The sequence below is a fragment of the Copadichromis virginalis genome, linkage group LG23, assembly GCF_057382275.1.
Source record: "Copadichromis virginalis isolate Kocher_CV1m ecotype Utaka linkage group LG23, C_Virginalis_male_GT1.1, whole genome shotgun sequence".
Taxonomy (NCBI): Eukaryota; Metazoa; Chordata; class Actinopteri; order Cichliformes; family Cichlidae; genus Copadichromis; species Copadichromis virginalis.
In genome coordinates this window covers 52,147,019-52,170,383 of record NC_140639.1, presented here as the reverse complement: position 1 = coordinate 52,170,383, position 23,365 = coordinate 52,147,019, and the positions used below count along the sequence as shown (strand labels likewise).

Here is a 23,365-nt window from a genome sequence, read left to right as displayed (position 1 = left end):
GGGTTTAAAAGCCACAGAGACCCGGTGTTTAGAGAAAATGTGTCTCAGCTGTTCTGATACTCCTGACACGTACGGGGGTTTTCCTCTGCTCTTTCCAGGTGGGTGACACGGTTGCCCCTCTGATGATCCTCCTTGGGCTCTTGTGCTCTGGGGGGCCTATGGATTTCTGGGGCCTGGATCTCCTCCATGCCTGCTTCATGCCCTGGGGGGCGGGGCCATGGCTCCCCACACCCCCTAGCACAGGGGTCGGCAACCTGCGGCTCTTTGGTTCTTATAGTGCGGCTCTGCGTGGTTTGGGAAAATAAATTAGAAGCTATTAGCTGAAGTGTATTTTATTTATGTTCTTTTTTAACTTGTAATTCTAAACTGGAAGATTATTGTGATATTGAAATATAAAAATGAAATTATATTATATTATTTGTTCATCGCTCAAAATAAGCGTCACACTCGTGGAAGCGGTGTACCCGCCGAAACGCCGTGCATTTATCGAGACTTTCAACCCCAGGTAGGTCAGTTATGGATCTTTGGATCCACATTATGTCAGCAGCTCCACCGTGAACTATGTTAAACCAAACACGCTCGCGCCTCACAGACGACAGCTTACAGTCCTGTAAAGATGAAAGTGACTTCGTACAGCCCCGACCTGCAGACGCTGTGCGCAGAGGTTCAGGAGCAGAAGTCCCGTTGTAAACATGTCACGGCAGACCCGACGATGTTTGCATGAACACGCTTTTCAGCTTCTCTTTATTGACCACTTTTCACACACGGTTGCTGTACGCACACAGCCGGCTGTAGCTTTGCAGCTCACAGCCCGACACACACCAACACAACAGAACAGACGTTAAGGCGGCGAGGCGTGATTGCGGGTGCCGCTCAGGTGCGTCCGCCTCCCCTACAGACCACGCCCCGCCACACACATTAACCAGGTAAAATACATATTTAGGCAGAATTTTGCAAATATCTATTTTTCATCTTTCAGCAGCATCGAGCTTTTTTCCAATTATTTTTTAAAAGTCGGGTCAAGGCTCCAAAAGCCCAAAGGAGATATAAGGAGGGCTCACAGCAGCTTTTGTTTGCTGGATCATTTTAGTTCAGCTGGGTGTCTTTCCTTTGGTTATATTTCTTTAAGAGTTCAAAATGTGTTAATTACATAAATAAAATGTAATTTTCTCTGTAGCACTTCATGGATTTCATAAGCAACACACCTTAGTTGTTCACACAAAGCATAAAGGTACAAAACAATATATACAGTGTTATCTTCATTCTAGATGTCAAAAAGTATTCGCGGCTCCCAGTGTTTTCTTTCTTTACGTGGAAACTGGCTCCAAATGGCTCTCTGGGTCTTAAAGGTCGCTGACCCCTGCACTAGCAGATCGTTACATGGAGAAACCTTTTGAATACAAGATCCACACAGGTGCTCACAGACACAAACTACAGCTTTCTCGGCTGCTACCTCCAACAACATTGTGCGCTGTTGGTCCTGCGTGCTGCACAATAACTTTCAATATTTAGCATTTACTGTTAGTTACAGTTACCCAGGTTATTGCTGTGGTGTCGTGTTTATTGTGTTGCTCTCCTTTTGTTTGTTTGGGGTTTTTGTTCTCTCTCAGCAGGTGATCCAGGTGATTTTTTTTTTCGTGCCCTTCCTCACTGTCCCCTTTCCCCCTGTTTTTCTTTCCCTCCCTCTCTTTCTTTTTCCCTTTCCTATCCCCAGCCATGTCTGTCCCGTCTGTAACAAGTGAAAGTAAAATAAAATAACAAAGGTCAGTCAAATGGACCGAATGGCAAGGCTGGGATGATCCAGTTGGTAAAGTGAATCTGTTGAGCATCTTTTTTGGCCTTCAGATAATAATTCTGACGGCGAAAGAACCAAACAGGACAGGCAACAATAAAAAACAGTCCTTACACACACAATTATCCTTTTGTTATCCTTTCAATCCTTTTTATTGAAATGAAAGGCCAGACAGTCAAAAGAAAATAAAACAGTGGTTAAAAGTGACTCCATGTCTTCTGATATCATTGTGACATCTTCATGCAGAAGTTTCCCTCATCAGTTGCACCGATCATCAGTACATGTGAAGACGTTATAGCTGGAAATGGACTTCAAAGCAAAGGCATCAGCTCTCCTCATGCATCTTTTGAAGTACGAGTATCCTGCAAAAGAGCAAAGTGAAAACTCAGACTGTACAGATTTGAATTCAAAGAAACACCATCATCAAAAATAACATGAAATAACAATAGTGTGTGTGTGTGTGTGTGTGTGTGTGTGTGTGTGTGTGTGTGTGTGTGTGTGTGTGTGTAACCATACTTACTGGGAAATGTGCTGATGACATAGGCACAGACCTCATCAGGTCTCTGGCAGGTCTCCACTGTGTTGGTGCAGCTGCCACCAGCTGTTATTGGAACGCAGCGGTTACACCGCAGAGCCTCTGACAGAAGACAAAGACAGAGATATACACATGAATATGACTGTTTAATATTAGTGAACACTGATGGCAAATCTACTGAATTAAAAACAGAAGAGAAACATGTTGAAGTCCAGCTCTTCAGTGTTACTGCCCCTAACAGAAGATTGGTGGCACTGGCTCGTTTTCAGTCACATTTTGCAGTTTTAGTTAAGTTAAAATTTCATTTTCTTTTTTTATAGCGCAACAGTTGCCTCGATGTGCTTTATACAGTAAAGTAAATATACAACTCCTCCGACTTTGAACTGAACAGAACAAAAGCAATCTGTAAATCTAACTTACCACTGCTGATGAAGATCATGAGGAGGATGACAGCAAGTGCAAAGGCTTTCATTTTCTTCTCTTGCAGGAGAGTTGGTCTCTGCAAAGATTACTTGGATTACAATATACTCACTCATATGACCAAATGCTGCTGAGTGTGAATCAAAAACAAGGCTCTGAGAAAACATCAGCTTTTTCCCTTTCTTCAAACACAGAAATCCTTCATTTCTTATTGTGTCTTATTTTTGTTCCCATGTCCAGGCGTCTCTGTCTGTGTCGTCCTTTCCCAGTCCTTTCCCAGTCCTTTCCCAGTCCTTTCCCAGTCCTCCTGCTGCTGATGCTGCCAAACCCTCACCACGAACAGCCCACATGTCTCTGTGATCACACGCTTGCACCAAAGAACAGTTAAAAAGGACATTTCGATTTAGAAAGTGAAGAATTACCTGATGATGTTTCCTTTAGCAAAGGTACAGCTTCACTAGACTGAGCGCTTCACTCAGGAATTTATAGTCTGCTGAGATGTTACACAAACACTGGATATTCCATTTTAATGAAAGCCGACTACAGAAGATTACAACATCATGTTAATGAGCTACCACTCTGCAAAGAAACAACGCAAACACACAATTTCACTCCAAGTGAAAAGCGCTGTATAAGAATCAGTCCATTCACCATGTAAACTGTACTTTACTTCACCAGCAGCCAGATGTGGTGAACAGTGCAGCAGGACTGTCTGAATTCTTCTAAATTCTGTCATCTTCTTCTGTCACCTACGATTTCACTGCCAGCTGCCCTGGAAATAAATAATGTTCAAGCTGACGCTGTAGCAAGCAGCACATGTTACGTCTGTGTGTTTCCTTGCTTGTACAGCACAGCGACCCAAACAGTGGCTTCTACATTAAAGTGGTTTGTAATTTGCAGCATGTGAAAATACACCGTGTTGATTTATCTTTATTATTTATGTATTTATTATTATTAATTCTTGAATTGTTATTTCCCAGAACACAGAATGTCAATCTACAGGTTCATTTCTGCTCACCTGTAATTTGACTGTTGTTATCCTTTCATCCCTGCCGGACTGTAGCTGTCCTCAAATGTCATTCCTGCCTAACATGTGTTCCTAAAGCAGCCTAGTTAGTATACGTCTATGTCTCAGCCTTCTACACTTACATTTAATTGTCTGGTGTTTGCACATGAACATCCACTGTTGTGTCCATTACTGAAGCTGTTCAGCAGCAGAAATAACACAGCTGCGTAGGACACAATGTCCTTATTTATCTAACATGCAACACAGTAAATCAGACACACCAGTCCCTCTTACACCATCACTGGTTACTGGTACTCTGAGTTTTATTTGAGTATAGTTAGGAAAATACAGCCAAACAAAGATGGTTTCCACAAATCGTCTTGTCAGGTGAAGTATCGATCTTCACACCCTGAGTGATTCCCAGCTTCAGACGCTCCAGCATCTGTTAGCAGGACTCGTATGTGTACATCTGTATATGTATGTAATTTATAATTTGTTCATAATTGTCCCACATTACCCAAAATGTTGAAAAGTATAATCAGTGGCATGAAATCATCTTTAAAATTTGCTATTAAAACAGAAACAGTTTGAGTGTGGTGCCATTGAGAAATCCAGTAAACGAGTCATGTTAGTGAGTAAAGCCGCTGGAATAAACCAAGCATGACTCACAGGGTCACAGCAGGGGGCAGCAGGTCAGGAACTCTGCTGAGGAACGCTCACAGTTTCTGTGGGAGTGTCCTGCGTGTCCGTGACACATGGACTGGTTGGCTTTAGTGAGTCAGAAGTGTCTTTAAATTCAGTCTTCAGCAGAGAGCTCAAATCATCAGATGGGGACATCTGATTGGACGTAAAAAGCTCCAAATGACCATGTACCAAAATCTAAATCCGTACACTAAATGACGTCTGTAAAAAACATCTGGCACCAGGCTGCATGCCTGTATTTGAGCTCTGATGACCTGACTGTTGCAATGACATTAATATTAATGTTGCATGTAGTTATAATAATATCAACAGCTTTAACCCGATCAGTCTGACAGCACAGAGGCCGAGCAGGTTTTCTTTCTTGTGTTGGTCCAAGTGTAAATGTCTTCTATGTTCCAAAACGGCATTTTTTTCATTGCTCTAGCTCAGTGGATTTAGTCGAATTAGATTTTTAATTAGGGTAAGATACAGGAACCAATGAACCGAAGCCTTTAAAATGAACACGTGCAAATCTTAGTGCAAGACAAAGTGTCTAAATGTGCATTTATAGTAAATCTGCAGAGGTTGATTCTGTTCATATCGTCACTCATCCAGGTGACGTCCTCAGTCTCAGCTGACTGCAGGTTTCCAGCCTTATGCAAATGTGCAGTTTATAAGACTGGGGAAACCTGCCGCTTACAGTTGAAGGCACATCGATATGGAGCGCTGCCTCAAACAGGCAGTCTCATTAATGCATTTATGATACATTAATATGTATCATCTGTATGAATAAATACTAATGCAGACTGTAGTTCGGGTATTATACTGAGCTTGGCTGAGTATGAAAATGATCAAAGAGCAGAGCCCCAGCTTTCATTCATCATTTCTTTATTGTTTGCACACATTAACATTACAGGATATCACCATTTATATCACACATGTACAAGACTGAGATCCACAACATATCAAAAGAGGATGAAAAAAAGGAGTTAAGAAAATAAGGTCACTAAGTAACAATAAATCAGCCTGGGAACCAATGAATTTCTCCCTTAGAGAAGTTCACTGTCACCATGACAACAGTTACAGTACAAAGACCCATAGATTAGAGAGGCTGTAACGGATCAGCAGAGTTGAGAAGAATCAGCGTTTCGGGAAAGGAACACGGGACACAGCTGACAGCTTTACAGTGGGGTTAGAAAAGGAAGCGTTTTTACCCGTCTCGCTCACCTGGTGACTTTCAGCTACGCCGTCTTAAAACCTGAAAACGAAACTAAACCGAGTTTTGTGAGAAGAAGATCAGACGAGTGGGTTTACACTCGAAGCTCAGACTCGAGCTCGATTTTGTAACGAAGACAAATCCTCAAGTCTGCCGTCGCCCATTACAGCTGAGCTGCTCTCAACAAAGTCAGCGTTTGGGTGGGGGCCACGCCGCACGCGTCACAGGCTGCTCTGAACACCAGCAAACACCAGAGCTTTGTTGAACGCACCCCGTCTTATTTAATCTATGGCAGAATGATCACACTGGCACTTAGATGGCTAATCACATGACCACGCGGGGGAAACAAATAAGGCACGAGCACGCACAAACACACACAGACTATTTAAAAAGTGCATCTCCACTAGCTTTTGTGATTCAGAGAAACTGCTTGGCTCGCTCTTTTTGTGTTTCACAGATCAAAGATGACTCACAATCAAACAGGAAGGTCTGTCTCACTACGTCACACCATTAAAAAACGGAGATGCCACCACCTGACAACATTCACGCACGCAGCCCTCGTCTGCAGTGAAACCCATCTGCACTGGTACACACAAACACACACCCACGTCACTGTGGCATTAAAACAGGTAAACACTGTCGTTTTTGCTCTCAGCTTCAGTCAAACTGAAATTCTGACTGTTTTGGTGCTTTTCAGTCACATCGTTACAGGAACACCACAACACCAATATTTACCCACTGATAGTTTGTTGCAATGAAAGACATCTAGTTGAACAGCTTGTTTTGAGTCTTTAGAAACTGGCTGACTAAAGGAAAGAGACAACGTGTCAAAGGTAACTACTGCAGGTGCTGACTGCTGTAATCACTGTGAGGCTGTCCTTTACACGAAGACTCTGGAAACAGACTGAGGACAGAAACTGAGACTTGCAGAAATAATGTTCTTCTCAGGAATCACAGGTGATTATTACAGGAAAGAACATGAGCAATGATAAATGCAGCAGGAAGCTTAAGGCCTCGGTTACGGCCACACAGTTCTCATTTAGCCACAGAAATTAAAACCCTCATTAAGGAAAGTCGTAGCTGTGCTGGAGGCTGTGAAAGCAGCGATAACAGTGAAACCCTCAACAGCAAAGACATCCCAACCAACTCCCCACAGCGTCTGTGCATCACTGCTGAACCGTGAGATAAATGAGAACACAATGCAGCTTTTGGGAGGCCATACAGTTGCACCCGGGAACCTCTGCGAGAGCCCACAGTCACCTGTGTGCATCCAGTGCCTGCGCTCAAAAAGCCGAGGACGGGGGCTGCTGCTCACCTAACAGGAGGCTGTGAGCTGCTCAAACAATCACACCGAGCAACCACCGCTCGTGTTGGCTGCACTCTATAAGGGACTGATTCATCTTTGGGTTTAGGAAGAACTAAATCATTTCAAAGGGTTCACACTTTCCTCTCTCACTACAGAGAAGAGAGTACAAGCCGATTCTGACGGGTTACACTCCTGCTGCATGCTCCTCATACGCCTGCTCCTAAAGACCTGTGGTGACTAAAAGAAAACACAAGAGCTAAAAGGAATACTGGCTTGTGATTGGCCAAAGGGTGTGTTTCATCCTAGACAGCTCTGATCTAATGCGTCTATATCCTACATTAATACTCAACAAATGGATGAACAGCTGGCCTGGAGCCCCGGTGCCCTCTGAGGCGTGTGGGGTCTGTTAACTGCACTGCTCAGTGTGGATTATGTGCAGCACACCACGGCACTGCGCCACAAACACCGAGCCAAAAACCAGCACATAACTTGGACAGACTCCTGTAGTTCAAAGCCTGAAACGGTACACAGAGTAAGACTCAGTATCAGGTACTTCTACTTAATTAAATTTGGGACAATCACAGGAAATCAGACACCCAAAATCATTCATTATGTACACTGAAGTGATGCTGCTACAAATGAAAACATGAATCCATTACAACTTATATTATTACTGATTGTATGAGCACACATCACGTCTGCTCGCACAATCAGTCACACAGAGGGCAGCAGAGACGCTGGCCCGTGGGAGTCCACCACATGCCCGACGTACCGACCGTCTCCCTGTAATTTAAACAACAACGGCGTCACTCCAGGGAGCGCAGTCACATCTACACTTTGTCACCAAACCCGCAGAGTGCCGAGTGTGAAGCCGTCACTCAGCACACTTTTGTAGTGTGCCGTTTACCCGGGACACCAGCTACAGGTCCAAATGACACTGCTATTAGTAAAGTTCATATAAAGGAAGAGAAAGACTCCACGTGCACAGCTGTGGCTGGTTTCTGCCACTCCAAGTACAGCATTTCATAGATTGTCCACAAAGTTCGGTACCGAGTTCACCATTCTGACGTAAACCCGAGTCACGCCTCCACTCTCCTCATCAGCCCTCTCTTTAGCGCAGAATCAGAATCTAAAGAACATTTGGTAACACAGGTGAAACACCTTTTTGGCACTACATAGAAAACAACACGACCAGCTGCTACTGACAGAGATAAAAGATGCAAACCAGCCGCTGTTGAAGCAGGGCAGCGATACAGGGCTGAATATAGATATGAACACGTGCAGGTAGGAGTGACGGAGGCGTGGACGGAGCAGTTCGGGGTGGTAGAGAAGCACATGGCAGCAAATGACTAGCCCTGCATTCACACACATGTAGTGATTTCAGATTTATGAGAGCTTTTATGTCCCCCTCCCACAGTGTTGCAGCTCTTTATAGTGTGCCGGCCTGAGACCCGCATGAAACGACTTCACGTCATCGTTCAGATTCTTGTTGTGCTCGTGGAGACTGCTGGAAGCACTACACTGACTTAAAGGAAGGGAAACGTGCACGTCTGTATCTGTACTCGTGACGTGTTTGTGGGATTTCATGATGCAAAGTGATGTCGAGAGTTATCACGGCTCACAGTGGAGCACCACTCACGCAGGTGGTATCAGGGCCGCAGCGTTTCATGCTGTGATACGTGAACAGCCTCTAATTTAACGCTGTAACAAAACTGGGGATCTGGATCTTTCTTGTTTACCATCGGTTGCATTTTGTAGTGTTTTCTGTTATTTTTTGCTCACATTATTTTTACTTGCCTGAGCTCTAACACGTGTGCTGTTTCCACTTGTTTTCATGCTTGGAGTCAAATAGAAATGCCAGAAGTTGCCAGACATAATAACAGGACGCTCAGAACGACCGGAGACACACAAATAACTTGGTCCACTGAATCTTTTTAAATGTGCGCGGCATGTAAGAGACAGTCAGGCCTGTCTGAGTACTTTGATGATGCTCCTAAGGTAAGCTAAAGGCTAAATGCTGCAGGGAAGGAGGGTCTCGGCGGCGTTTCACATTGGCAGAAAGAGCTCAGAGCAGAGGGCTGGACATTAGGCAAACACCAGATGCTGCTGGTCCAGCAGGGTTCTCGTGAAGTTATTGATTGGTCCAATGGCGCTGAGCGACATGGCGTTGTCCCGCCCCCAGAGCAGATTGGGACCAAAGACCACAGCCAGGTTACTGTTGGTCATCTTATTCACCTCACTGTTGGCCGATACCTAAACACACACACACAGGATGCTGTTGTAACAGACAGAGATGATATTTTGTGATCAGCGGGATGTGCAGACCATCAGCTGTACCTGTGCCAGAAATGTGATGAGGTATCGCAGCGATGCGTAGTTTTCCTCCGGCAGTGACTCTACCAGCGTCTTCATTACTGTCACCTGAATCTCACTGGACACAGCTGGAACAAACACAGTCATCAGGTGAACTGCTGAGGCAGACTGTTCATCTGGTGTAGGGCAGGTGGGGGTGTGGGCTTCACACAGTCACACAGGTACAAGCTGAGACTCCTCTAACCGTACTTACAGGCAAAGTTGACAATGTCATTGTAGAGCTGATAGGTGAGCAGAGGCTCGGGGAGTTCCCTCAGGAATGTTTTCAGGATGACAGCAGCCAGGTGCACATCTTCCATCTCTCTGAGGTTCACTGTCGCACCTGCAAACACACGAGTTCAATGAGAACAGAAGAAAACCCGAGAGAAGAGACGAGCGTCCCAACCCTGCTCTAACGTGGAAGAAACCAGGCCCTCTGCACATAAACACCTGCAGCCTAACTGGTGTTTACAGAACCATCCATAACACAGAGGATCATAACTGACGTCACACAGCAGGTGGAGGGGACTCCTCCATCATGAGTCTACAGCAGGGAATTTCAGCATCACAGGGCGGTCAGAGCTCATACCTGAGTTGTACCTGAGCTGGACCTCCTTCACCAGAGTCACGTTGGCAGATCGTCTGAAGATGCCCTCAATCTCCAAGCCTGACGCACACACACACAGTGAAAAAGAAAGAAAAGTGTTTCTTTCAGACATAACGAGGCACAGCCTGAGTCTGCATCAGAGCACAGCACAGGTATAAAGTCACCTGTGTGTGTGCAGCAGGCTTTAATTACAGTGATGTGAGCCAGTAAAAGCACAGGTGAGGCAGCCGTGTGTGCTCCATGCAGGCACAGCTCAGGGAGGAGTTCGCTCAGGTGTTCTGTTTGTTACCTTGCTCTGACAGGAAGCCAACGGTGTCTCTCATCACCACAGGAACTGGATCGCCATCTGGATCCCTCTGTCTGAGCCTGACACGCACACATTAAAACAACAAGCAGATTCAAAGGTTTTTTCCTTTATCTGGAAGCTTCTCTCACAGGGCCGTGTCTCTCTCCAACTACAGAATCAGCACTTACAGCGTTAGTGGCACACCAAACACCTGGCTCGGGAGAGGAGGGCTGTGAGGAGGAGACATGGGGGGCTGTGTGGTGGGTTTCAGAGATGCTCTTAATTTGTTGTCATACCTGGCACAGAGACAACGGGAGATTTTAAAAAGTAACACAGGGCTTCACTATTTGTGCCTGAATGTTTGCCTAAACCACAGAATGGAAGCAGCACAGCAGTGAATAAACTCCATCAGTGGCACCTTTTAAGATGCATTGTGCATGAGCAGAACAACCACAGGAAGCATTCCCAAATCAAATGAAAAGATTGACAGTACTCAGTGCAGAGGGCATTTCCAAAGAAGACGCACATGGAACAGGATGCAATGATGATGCTTAAAGTGACAATAATATGTGGAAACTGAGATTTGTCATTGTTTCCTGAAAAAAACAAATGCATGCTGACTTTAGATTCAGAAAGCCAAGATGGAGAGGGAAAATGTTTGAATGTAAAAACTCTGCTGGTAAGAAAAACCCAAGAGAGCGGGCTGTAAACCAGCACACGACTCACAAATTGCACTCTCTCACCTCCAGCTCGTTTAGCGTGGAGCACAAGGAGTCGGCACACAGCTGGGAAACCAGCAGCTGTGCCAGTGTGGCTACATCAGGGTGCACTGCACGGTTATTTGGATTGTGATGAAGCCACTTTCAGTAAGATAATACCATCCCACTTCCTGTGTTTGCTCCAACACGCCACTCTCAAGGAGGTCAAACACTTTCAACACTCACTTCTCATGCACACGGATAATAAGACGGAGGCGGCATTTAACCCTCAGTGAAACGTGCTGCTGGCATCACGCAATGAGAAGACTGAATGAAAGGCACACATCTGAAGTTTGGCAGGAACACTTACTCTCTGACGCGGGAAGGAATGACCAGCTGATCACACTTGACCACATCCTCCAGCTCACTCAGATAGCTCACATAGTTGATCTTCCTGCCAAACTTAAAGCTGAGAGAGAGAAAACTCGAGTGGTTGATCTGTGAGCAGCAATGATGATGGTTCAGACTTTTTATAACCATGAAAACAGAAATGTAACAAAGTGAAAGTAGCAAGTAGCACATGATGTGCGCACCTTGTTATGGACATTTTAACAACAACCCAGCGAGCTCGTTTTGAAGTGGTTTAGTTAACACGTTGCAATGTGGAGAAAACGTTCAGATCAAACAACAGTGTTCTGAGGACGGACACCTCCCTGAACTCTTATACAAACAAAGAACAAGCCACAACTCTCACATGCTGGCCCCTCTCACAGGGGCTCCTCCCGTCACCTGAATATTTACATCCCTGATAAGGGGAAGGAGTCCCACTATCTGCTTAGCGTCTCCCGTTACAATGGCCTCACTGTGTGTGTAGAGCATACTCTGCAGTGAACATGCAGTGAGACAGTGACATTACTATTACTAATGTGAAATGATTAAATATGTGATTAATACAACAGAAAACCTCTGGTTTGGTCAGAGTATTTAAAGACGTTTGTGCACTTCCTGGAACGCTTCATACGCCAAGGAAAACAGCAACAAGCGACTCACCGACGAGTCCGTCTACGGGGAATTATGTAATCATAATTCCCCCAAAATGACCGGCTATTTTTTCTGTTTCTTGAACAGAGGCGGTCTAAAGGTTAGCGGTAGGCTCAGTGTCACACTGTTTCATCAGCGACTTACATAAAAATGTTCCTGTTGGATGGAGAGAACAAAGCTTACAAAGTTAAGCGAGTGGTTCTTGCTTCCAGCTGCAGCACTGTGACACTCTCTGTTGGCATAGCTACAAGATGATGTGTACAGTATAAAGCACCTCGACTGTTGTTGGGATTTGTTGCCATTTAAATAAAACTGGTATCCAGTAAGAACCAAACCTGAAGCAGGAACTTCAGACACATTTATGGCTGCAGTTTTCTACTGCTGCCACTAGATGCTGCTCAAGCTCTGTCAATGTTAGTTACAATGGCCCAAAATTCACATTCATTAATCATGTGCTTCCTTTTTAAATGAACACGTCTCTTGAAAACCGCAGGAAGGACTCGTGTAATGATATCAGCTCACATAAGCACACTGATGTGACACTACTGTACTGTACTGTACTGTGCTTACTGAGGGAACATGCTCATCAGCATTTAGCATTAGTGGAGTCTGTGTTTACCCACAATCCACAGGAGTAATGCTGGAGTACATAATGCCGTGTGGTACCCATGGCTGCCCGTTAGGCAGATTATATTAGCAGCACCTGACCCGACATCAAGCATATAAAAAAATCCTAGAAAATGTCATAAAATCAATGAGGGATTAAAAATCTGACTGACATCAAGTTGCACTTTAAAACTGGTTGCTCCAAGTACAGACGGCTTTTCCATCATAGCAAGGATAATAAGTTCACGTACTGGGTCACCCTCTCTGAACCTTTGCATAAAATCGAGCCGTAACCACGTGTTATAACCGTGCATCCGTCAAAGAGTGGGCCGTACTGTAACAGGACGCCACAGCTGCAACGATCAGTCGTCAGATTTCTCCCTATATCAACAGGAAGTGGATCACAGAGTGATGCAGGCCCCACCCACCCCCTTATTCAGTTTTATTTATACAGCACCAAATCCCAACAGTCGCCTCGCTTTGTAACAAAATCAGCACAAAACTGTGTGTATGTGCACGGGGGCTGCGCATAATGGTCCTTTAAAAATCCCTGAAACCAGAAACTAACCTTATAATTGGTTTGAAGAGGATCAGCAGAGTCTTGATGAACATGGTGGGATGGACGATGTACAGGGCCTTGATGTTCTTCTTGTACCTGCAAACACATCACATGTTCTCACAAGGTGTGCTAACACACGTTTGATACAACGATTACAAGAGCATACACAGAAACGTGACAGCATCTGTGGAATCTGCTGTCCACAGGTTACACAGGCAACCAGCACTGCTGAGGGGCTGAATCCTGTGCTGTCAGCGATGAGCTGGTGAAAATAATGCGAGGACATGTAACTGGAGACCTGCTTTTATCTTTATCAGCCAAACTGAATGGCTGTGTGGGTGTGCTCGCCCGCTGCTGTGCAAAGTGCAAATTAACTGGGTGAAAGTGATTAAAGACAAAAGCAGGGCTCAGCTCCTTCGCTATTTTGAATAGTGGGAACATGGCTGAAGCCATCCGCACATGTTACTGTAACTGTGCAGTTTATGAAACACTGCACACAGTATTTGTTTCCACTGCATTCAAGAGAAAAACCAGTACCATATCAGTGGATGCACACTGTGCACCTCTGCTTAAATACAGAAGTGAGGGGAAAACAAACAGTCAGAGCTTCTCACGTGTGCAGCACGGCTCCTTTCTCCTCGACTCGTCCTGTCTGTACTTCCTCTGTGGACTATGGTGCTCACAGGAAGTACAGAGAAATTACTTTCTTACAAAAAACGACTCCCTGTTTTTCTTCATTTGTTCTGTTCAAAGAGGAGAACGCTGGCACAAGTCTAACCTTAGTAACATTTAAAAAGAAAATAAAGGTATTTATGCAAAGTCATGATGTTTAAAACATCCAGTGTTGGAAGTGGACGGTGCCAGCCTGAAGGCTTTGGGATAAGTTTACCCTGGTGTGGAATTTTGATGCATCCGGTACAGGCAGAGGTTAGTCTGCAGAAGCCATTGATCCGGTTAATAAATGCAAAGAGCAGCAGTAGGACCAGCTGTAAACAGGTATAATATGATAAGTGAGATGTGCAGTGATGTGTTGGAGATTACTTTCTGTCAAACTCCCTGTATGCATCCCGCACCCAGCTGAGGGAAGGTTTGTTTTCACTGGTCAGCCCGTGGTGAAAGTAGATCAGAGTGTAGTCACTCTCCACATACTGATCCAGGGTTCCTTTGAGATACCTGAAAAACATGAGCAAGTCTTTGTAAACGCAGAAATATCTTTACCTGCTCAAATAACTTTGTTGGTTAGTAACTACTGCACCTGAGGGCTTCGCATCAACTATTTCCATACCAGATGAAAGAGTGAATCTCTTCACGCTGTCCCTACAGGAAGGAGCCTTCAGAACATTTTCTAAAAACTGCAGCCTTACGTTCACCGCATCACTCGTTACACCCAAACACAGCAAAGATAGACACAGCCATGCCTTCTCCATTCATTCCAATCATGATTATCTGGGGCAGTGGTGAATACACCATTTCATAACATGATTACTCCCCGACTGTGGAAACATCAGGCAGTCTTTAAAATAACCTTTAAAACGTATTTTTTCAAGACCACAATCACCTCCATCACAGTCTGCTCTTTGTAAAAGCAACCAGTCTGTCAGCAGGAAGGCGAGAGTGGGCGGGGCAGACCAGGTCAGACACTCGTACACCTCAGAGGCCCCACAGTGGAAGCTACAGGTAGAACAATGGTGACCACCGACCAACACTTCCAGCACCACTGACACCTGACTGCTCAGCCACGGCTCGAATGCTTGCTCTGCGGATCCTTCAGCAGCAGCTGTCGGTCTTTGGGACTAATCTTCTCTCAGTGTCACTGATGCAAATCTTGTTCTTAACATTAGTGGATCGCATTTATACAGCGCTTTTCAAGAACCTCAAAGCGCTGTACAATGCCACTATTCATTCACTCTCACATTCACACACAGGTGGAGGCAGCTACACTTCCTGTCTTTAGATACAGCGTGATGACCAAAGACCACCACTTCTCCTTACATCGTGTCACATGACAAAAACGCTGGCAAAGCCTAAAGGTTTGCGGTCACTACTTACATCAGCAGCTTATGATGGTCCAGCTGGTGCTGCGGCGGCATCCTGCAGGCATTAAACACGATCACCTTCCTGCCAAAGTTGTCATCACCTACGGACGCAGACATGGACTCGCGTTACTTCCACTACAAGATTTTACTTTTCAAAAACATATTTCCAGACTGAAAGGTCAGCTGTGACTGAAGAACCGACCGGCCACTTCGATGATCTGATGTCTGGCAATGTCATAGAAAGGGTGGTCCCAGGGCAGGTGTGGAGAGCTGGCGTCAAACTGCTGGGAAACATCTGTCTCTGAAACACACACACAGTTAATACAAGACTACAATCACAGCATTACATCACCATGAAGTCCTTCATATGTAAATGTGTTTGTATGTAACATTTTAAGATTAACCCCAGCCGCTCAGAGCTCTTACAATCCTTCGTTTGAAACATGGCATCATCAGCAGGTGTGGACAGACATCCCTCTCACCTGACTTGCTGAGGTAAGACTCGTCAGCGGGCCACTGCTGGTCCTCTATGGTAGTCAGCTTCAGCTGTCCTAGCTGCGCCGTTGCAGAGTCGTCGCCCACATCTACCAGCAGTTCTGAAGACATCGCACACACGTGCGCTCTCACATAGACACAGACGGCACAGCGATGTCTTTCTTCAGCTCACTCAAACATACACGCACAAGCTGCAAGAGACAAAAACGCTTCAGGTCAGCACATCTCAGCCAAACTGTGTTTGAACCTGATGCTGTGACATTATATCAGACCCAGATCAAATCAAACATTTCTGCACAACTGAAGCAACATGAAGTCACATCCGTGAAGTTTCTAAGAAACACGAGACATTTGAACTTCCACGGAATACGCTGTCCCTTTATCACACTCACTGTTACCCAACTCGACTGAGTTTAAAAGATGAAAGAATGAAATCCATTAGTGATTGATGCTGCTGCAGTGGGTGACATGCTGCATCAGCACCATCTAAATAACATCAGACAACAGCAGTAATCTTCAGGCTAATGCTGCGCGATCCCTTTCTCACAGCCTCTAATTATTCCGATCACACCTCCAGAAATAAAGAGTGTACACAGTTACACAGAACATCTTAGCGATGCTGAGGTGGTCGTACAGTTTCCTTTGGCTTATTAGATCTGCTTCAGCCAAGTGACGTTAACCAAGGACAAACCACAAGCAAAGACTACTATAGATCTGCACTGCAGAGTAACAACTAACTTCTTCAGCCCTATAGAAACATACCACAAACTGCAGCATGACGAATGCATGAAAGACAAGAAAAACGACATAATGTGTGCTGACATGAATCGCCCAACATCAACTTGATCAACTCGTCTGAGCTGACGATGGACAAGAATGTACAGCATCCTGTGCAGGAAGACACTAAACTCACCAACACTTGCATTATATCAGGAGATCTCACAACTATGTGAGTTTCACCTCACGTAACCAATGAATGAAGTACTTTAGATTTTGCATCTTGATAAATAAATACAAGGTGAAAAAACAACTTGTTTGTCTGCAAAGATGAAGTTACAGGTAGCTGTGGCAGAGTGTAAAGACGAAAGCAGCGCTGATGTGATTTCATTTTGTGTAAAGCTTTGGTACTTTTTTACTTCCAGGAGGTGCACTGAGTTTAGCTGGCGAGCTGTCCAGGGTGTACCCCGATTCTCTCGCCATGGTAACTGAGGTGGGCTCCAGATGTTTTATTCATATAAATAAAACATCCGCTGGCATATTGACTGATGCACAAACCTCTCCCAGTGACAGCTCCCACAGCTGAAGGAGATGTTAATGAGAAAAATAGACCACTCACCACAGGTACGTGATACAAAGAGCCTGTGGGATTTTATTGTCACTGGTGTGCCAACCCTCAGTGGATTTTTGTTACTCTGAGTAGTTTTAGTTCAAGAAAAATGAAGCCACCTTTTCCCCCTCAGGAGCTTTGGCCATGCTCCAGGTGGTGACTTACCATCAGTTCCTGCATGCTTTCTGTTTCTGGAGCTATGGATCTGTGTACAAGAACAGTATCAGGGACACATTTTTTGAGATTTTTAAAAATCTGTTTGATTTCTTTTTCTAACCTTCATTTCACCAGGAAGTAAAACTCTAGAAGCTGAGATTCTCTTCTGAGTAGAGCTGGGCGATAGAACGATAACGATATGTATCGCGATATAACTTTTACTCGATAGAGAAATTAAGCTATCGCGATAGACCTCGCCGCTCTTGTCCTCAAAGAAAAAAAAAAAAAGGTCAGCCAATCCAAATTAAGTAGCGCAGAGCCGAACCAATCACAGCCGCAGCGTCACGTCGCGTGGCTTGTTACGTACAGCACAAGTGCCAAGCCGCACGTGTGTTTGTTTGGGAAGCAGCCAGCGGGTAATGGAGGAAATGAGTGTGCCGACTAGAAAAATCAACCGAGCGTGACCGAAGAGAAAACAGATGATGGTTCCAACGCCGGAGAGATTGTCGAACGGAAGAGCCATAGAAGTTCCGTAGTGTGAAGGTATTTCGGCTATTTCAAGTCTGACAAAAAACAGAGTAGCGTGCACTGTAAATGTGCCGAACGCAAGTCTGGAAATACAATAAACTGGTGCATGCGTCACACTGCGCCACGTTATTGTTTCGGTGAAATGAATTTCTACAATACTGTTAATTCTACTCTCTGCAGTGTTTAAATGCTTACATATACACACAGTTACTGTCCGTCCACACATACGACTCGGTTCTGCTTCTATGCCCCAGCTTTGTTTACTTTTTCCCACCGAGGCTTCTAGACTTCTGATTGGCCAACATTTCCGCACGGTTAGGAATCTAGCGCCACCTGCTGCTTTGGCATGTTCATAGCAGCGTTTTCCTTCATTTCTGCCTTTATGTGTGGACGGGATTATTTTTTAAAACGAAAACGGAAAATCTCCGTTTTCAAAAATACCCGTGTACGTGTGGACGTAGCCTCAGTCTCTGACTGGAAGCGCTAATTCGTCATTCGGCTTTTGTCAGACTAAAGTAACTGTTAAAACTGTTTGAAAAGCTAAGCTATACAACAAGGAGAGATTGAGAATTTCCTTTTAGTTCTCAGTTTATTTGATACTGACAAAAGTTAGTCAGTTTTGTCTGTTCTTCTGTAAAACAAACTAAGATTTATTTTTAGAATTAATATTTTGTTTCTAAGTGGAATTGACAGTTTAGTCTGTTTCGTTTGTTCTATTTTGAAACTTAAACGCTTTAGCGGCTGCCTTTTGTGTAGTTTGCAATATTTGCCTTTATTTATCTGAAAAAGTCTCATGTTCCTTAAGTACATCTACCCTGTTGAACTTATTATGGGAAATAAATATTTAAAAACAAGCTGCTGATTATTTCACATTTTACTTGTGAGCAACGGCACATTTAAATCTTACAAATATAGTTATTTGGCTTATATCGTGATAGATATCGTTATCGCCTGAAATGAAAAAAACATATCGTGATATGAAAAAATCTCACATCGCCCAGCTCTACTTCTGAGAGAGTTTCTTAGTGTGGCTAGGGTTAACCCAGCAGGCAGTTTCACTGGTGACAAACCAGAAACGCTGAACAGTGGCCTGAGACGTGCAGCAGCAGAGAGACTGGTTAGTCTCAGAGTGCCACCACAGTTTGGTCCTGCTTTTTGTTTTTTTAGCTTCAGCAAACAGAAAAAAAGCTTTATATCTGATATATCTGAAGAAAGGATTCATCAGTCTGATGACTTTCAAATGGAGCTCCAACAATAAGGTTCAAACACAGCATGAGCCACTTCCTCAGTTTAATGACTGCATCACTCCTCTCCTCTCTTATTAACTGCCCATATTTTCTACATGCTTCCTTTTTATCTACCATCCCCCACCTATTTACTCCACTCTTACTCTCATGCCCACACACGTACACACACAGCTGTGATGTTATGCTAGCTGACAGCATGTAGCTTTAAATAAATATCACTACTAACCAGCAGACACAGTCGGCCAATTGCTGCAGCCAAACACACACACAGACAAACTGAGTGAAAAGCAACTGTTTGCACACTATCTGCATGTCAGTCAGTAACCATGCAGCTGTCGGGGAGGATGTTGGTTAACATTTATGATGATGTGAACAGTAACAGGTTCCTCATTTCCTTTCTCTTCATTCAGTTCCTAAACTGAACAGACCAGTGGAGGTCACAGCAGTGGGTCAGGGGCACAAAACCTGACTGTGAGTTTATTTCTATGACAAAGTTTCACACGTTACATTCATACTGAAACAGGTAAGCTCGCTCCAGGCACTTCAGGTCTGACAGCTCTGGATTCAAAATGTTTACTTTCGTGGCATTCAGTCCTATTGTCTGCACTGGATGATCTGTTGCTATTTGCCTAATTTATTGAGCCTATTTGGCTTTTTAAGCTGAGAAGCACTGAAAAGATGTAATGCTAAAGTTTCAGGATCATCACCCTGATGGTGGAGGAGACGCCCAAGTGTAAATAGTCAGAGGTCAGGAGAAGAGGAACCAGAACGCAAAGCATGCAGAGTTTCACTGGGAGACAACCGGGAGGACTGCAAGGACTACGGTTTGTGAGCAGGGTATAAGGGTTAGCCTTGAAAGCTGATTTCCACCTCTCTGCTCAGTTTAAAGTAGCTTTCTTTGTGTTTGCTTGGTTTTTTTAACCAGATAGTTGCATCCTTAGTGTCGACAAGGTTAGTTCAGGATTGGATCTGATAGGGCATGGGTGTCAAACTCAAGTCCTAGAGGGCTGGTTCCCTGAAACGTTTTAATATGCCACTGCTGCACCACAACTGAGAAAGAATTAGTAGGTCATTAGCAAGAACTACTAGCTATAGAACGTACGGTGACTCTGTAACCTTGGATCTCTGTTACACATGTTACAAATGATGACAATGCTGAATCTTGTGTATCTTTGCCCATGCAGTGCATCCAGCCACAACACCATGTATGCATGAGGCATTGTTTGTGGATCGTGCTGCACTACCCACATGTGTGCATGCGCGCACACACACACACACATATATATACACACACACACAGAAAAAGCCACTTTGTGTACATATGAGCATCTAACAGAAGCATCCAGCGAGCACAGCACCCTGCCCCCTCTATTCCTCTTCTCTCTCAGCACTGCAGAGCAGCTGAGGAGGGCAGTTTAGTCAAAGCCTGCTCCAGGGGCTCAGGAAATGATTCCTAGCAAAGCTCTAGTGCAGAAAAAAGCCATGGAGTGACACAGTATTATTACTGAGCATTTCTGCATGTGAAACACTGCTCTACTTATTTTATGCTTTTATGGCATTTCAGCTTCAGTAGTCTAAATACTACCAAAGGGTTCATCCCTAACAGCAGCATGCACCATCAAATATGCAAAAGAAAAAAAAAGACAATACTGGCATGTACATGCAAGCAGCAGCAACATTCCCTCTCTCCATTTCTCTCGCTCACACACACACACACACACACACACACACACACACACACACACACACACACACCTGCAGTAACATTTCTGCACCACAACACACTCCACAGTTTCTAATGCCGACCAGAGACTGACACTGAGCTTAAACTCCAATCACCTCTAGCTGGGGAAGTTCATTTTACGTTTTTTTACCTGAGGGACGCCACAAAAAGAAGAAGAACCTGAACAATGGGAACCAAAAATCCCACAAAAAAGCAACCACTGTTTCTGACATGACATATGTGTAAGGAACAGCTCATTTCATCTCCTGCATGCAACTCACTGATGTTTGAAATCACTGCTACAGCTTTCATGTCAACGCAGCTTTCGCCCCAGTCTTCTTGGTGGGTTACATTTATTTATAAAATGTATTTTAAGATGTTTATACTCTAGAGGCCTTTTCAGGCATGATCACCTAACACTGCTGGCTGCTTGAAGTCAAAATGATGACACTGGGCAATTCAGGCAAGGGTCACTTTTACATCCAGGTTTGGTAAATATCACAGGAGGCTGAACTTTGCAGCTAGTAATAATAACATAACTGAGGCCACAACTATACTTAAAAACATTCTGTGGCTGAACGTTGTAAAACTGTATGTGTCTGTCTGTTAATGTGACTGCACACAAGTACCAGACCAATCAGTGTGATCAGGTCCAGCATAGGAGCAGTGCACTCCAGAGTTTTAAGGAAAATCACCTCGATGCTTTTCAGATATGAAGCACGCAGTCAGTGACTGGTGTCCCGGGTTGTACTGAGGTTACTTTTAATATTTCTAAAATCCTTTCTAAAGCCCAGAGATGATCCAATCCTAATAATTAGCTCAACCGGAGGAAAGAAAGGCACAACCATAAAAGGACTGTTGGCTTATCCTGTCACAAGACAGCAGAACGCGTCATTTTTTGATCACCTCTATTTTAAACAGAATAGTTTCGCATTTTGTTTGCCATTCAGAACCTCCGCCTGCCACCAGGGCAGTTTATGCAGAGGGTGTAGCTCACAGACACCATCAGCCTGATTCTGTAACCTCTGCGTCAGTATGAAACTACACCCAGAGGCTGTCTCATTTTTCAATGTCTAATGTAAAGTTTTCCAGTAAAATCCAATCATAACCGATCAACTACAAAATACAGTGTAGTGTGTAAGTGGAAGGGACATCACTGCAAGCTATGAACACACTGATGCACTACCATAACATGATAATGTGTGATATATGCACATTTTTGAAGTGAGACGTCATCTTTGGGGAAATGCTACGAATGATTTTGGGGGAAGGAGAGAAGAGCATTAAACCCGAACGGAGTTTGGCGGGCTGAGCAGACACCTTCACTGCTGGCAGTCCAGCGATAAAAGCAACAAGTGAGCAGCTGACCTCTTTTACTTTTACCAAACGGCTCAGCGGGAGAAACATTTCAGTGTCAGTAGCTGCGGATTCAGAAAAGCTGAACAGGCTAACGCAGCCACACTCGCTGGTCATTATCACACAGCGAAACGCATTAGCAAACCGCCTAGCAAGCTGGCTCGGCTGCATTCACCATATTCGGCACACGGATGCACATTTTATGGCGTTTCATACGCTGTGAGGCTTCAGTAACTGAAACGACGCTTAGCTGGGCTAAACCAGAACACCGCAGTGTTAACAAATGACCTCATCACAACAAATTAGCCCCACAACACCCGACTAACAACGCACGAGCATCACAGCGCGTGAGCCCCGCGTGCTTCTAACATGTTCAGTTTCTACCAAACACGGCATCATGAAATTTGTTTTACCGTAATAATCCAGCCGCTCTCTTACAACCGATTCACTTTGTGGCGTCTGAAGTCAACGTAGACCGTTGTCAGCAACAACCCTGCGTCAGCACCTCTTCCGGTTTGTTGTTTTCAAAATAAAGCTATCAATTCAGTGTTTGTTTACTATACCTGTCAAAATAAAAGTGCTAAAAAAAGAAAGCGTCCCCGTGGTGTTTTAGTAAAAGGCCTGAGTCTCCACAGGCGGACTCAGGCCTTTTACTAAAGTATGACAAGCTGATTCTATTGTGTCTATCTATATCTATTATTCTAATGATAATATTCTATTTTCCACACCGACCAATGGCGTGAACTGTAACTAATCCCTGCGATGCCGCTCAGCCAATTAAATCATTTATTCAGAGCGCGTGAGAAAACATAATTGTGGGAGGAGACATGACATGTTGGTCAGTCACAGGAGCTCGTTCAGTGAGAGACTGAGATTACCGAAAAGCACCACTGAACGACACAGGAAATCATTCCTGCCTGTGGCCATCTCCCTGTACAACGCATCCACTTAACACACTGTTTGCTGCTACAGCTACACATGTTTCTTTTCCAAATATTTATTTATAAGTGACTTATGTATGTATGTATGTATATATATGTATATATTGTACTATTCTTAGTTAGCGTATTGTCTGTCTTGTCTTAATGTTGGTTTAAAATGGAGCACTGTAACAAAAAATAATTTCCCCCAGGGATCAATAAAGTATTCTGATTCTGATTCTGATATTCTATTTTCCACACCGACCAATGGCGTGAACTGTAACTAATCCCTGCGATGCCGCTCAGCCAATTAAATCATTTATTCAGAGCGCGTGAGAAAACATAATTGTGGGAGGAGACAGAAGAGGGTTAGAGTACACCTTTTTATGATTTTTTTTAAATTAATTTAAAAAATATTACTGTTTTAATTAAGTACTTATTTAAAGACAACTAATTCAACAGTTCTTTTTTA

General features: G+C 44.2%; 1 protein-coding gene and 1 long non-coding RNA gene across 3 annotated transcripts; both read right to left on the bottom strand.

The window, feature by feature from the left end:
* Positions 1-1,914: 1,914 nt before the first annotated feature.
* LOC146682238 (uncharacterized) lies at positions 1,915-3,283 on the bottom strand. The gene is made up of 4 exons (XR_014918203.1): positions 3,170-3,283; positions 2,748-2,826; positions 2,313-2,429; positions 1,915-2,154 (listed from the first exon to the last, which is right to left on the bottom strand). It is a non-coding gene; the product is annotated as an uncharacterized LOC146682238 (long non-coding RNA).
* Positions 3,284-7,308: 4,025 nt separating this feature from the next.
* Positions 7,309-22,502, bottom strand: arhgap1 (Rho GTPase activating protein 1). Of its 2 annotated transcripts, none has more exons than XM_085448084.1 (13): positions 22,387-22,502; positions 15,624-15,827; positions 15,344-15,436; positions 15,155-15,242; positions 14,147-14,278; positions 13,115-13,201; positions 11,270-11,368; positions 10,390-10,497; positions 10,205-10,281; positions 9,898-9,975; positions 9,523-9,651; positions 9,294-9,397; positions 7,309-9,209 (listed from the first exon to the last, which is right to left on the bottom strand). In XM_085448084.1, the coding sequence occupies exons 2-13, from the start codon at positions 15,745-15,747 to the stop codon at positions 9,042-9,044; spliced, it is 1,287 nt and encodes a 428-aa protein (XP_085304210.1). In that variant the 5' UTR covers positions 15,748-15,827; positions 22,387-22,502; the 3' UTR covers positions 7,309-9,041. The 2 variants fall into 2 exon arrangements, with proteins under 2 accessions (XP_085304210.1, XP_085304209.1); XM_085448083.1 differs by having other exon boundaries at positions 15,344-15,442; positions 22,387-22,501.
* Between the last annotated feature and the right edge of the window lie 863 nt (positions 22,503-23,365).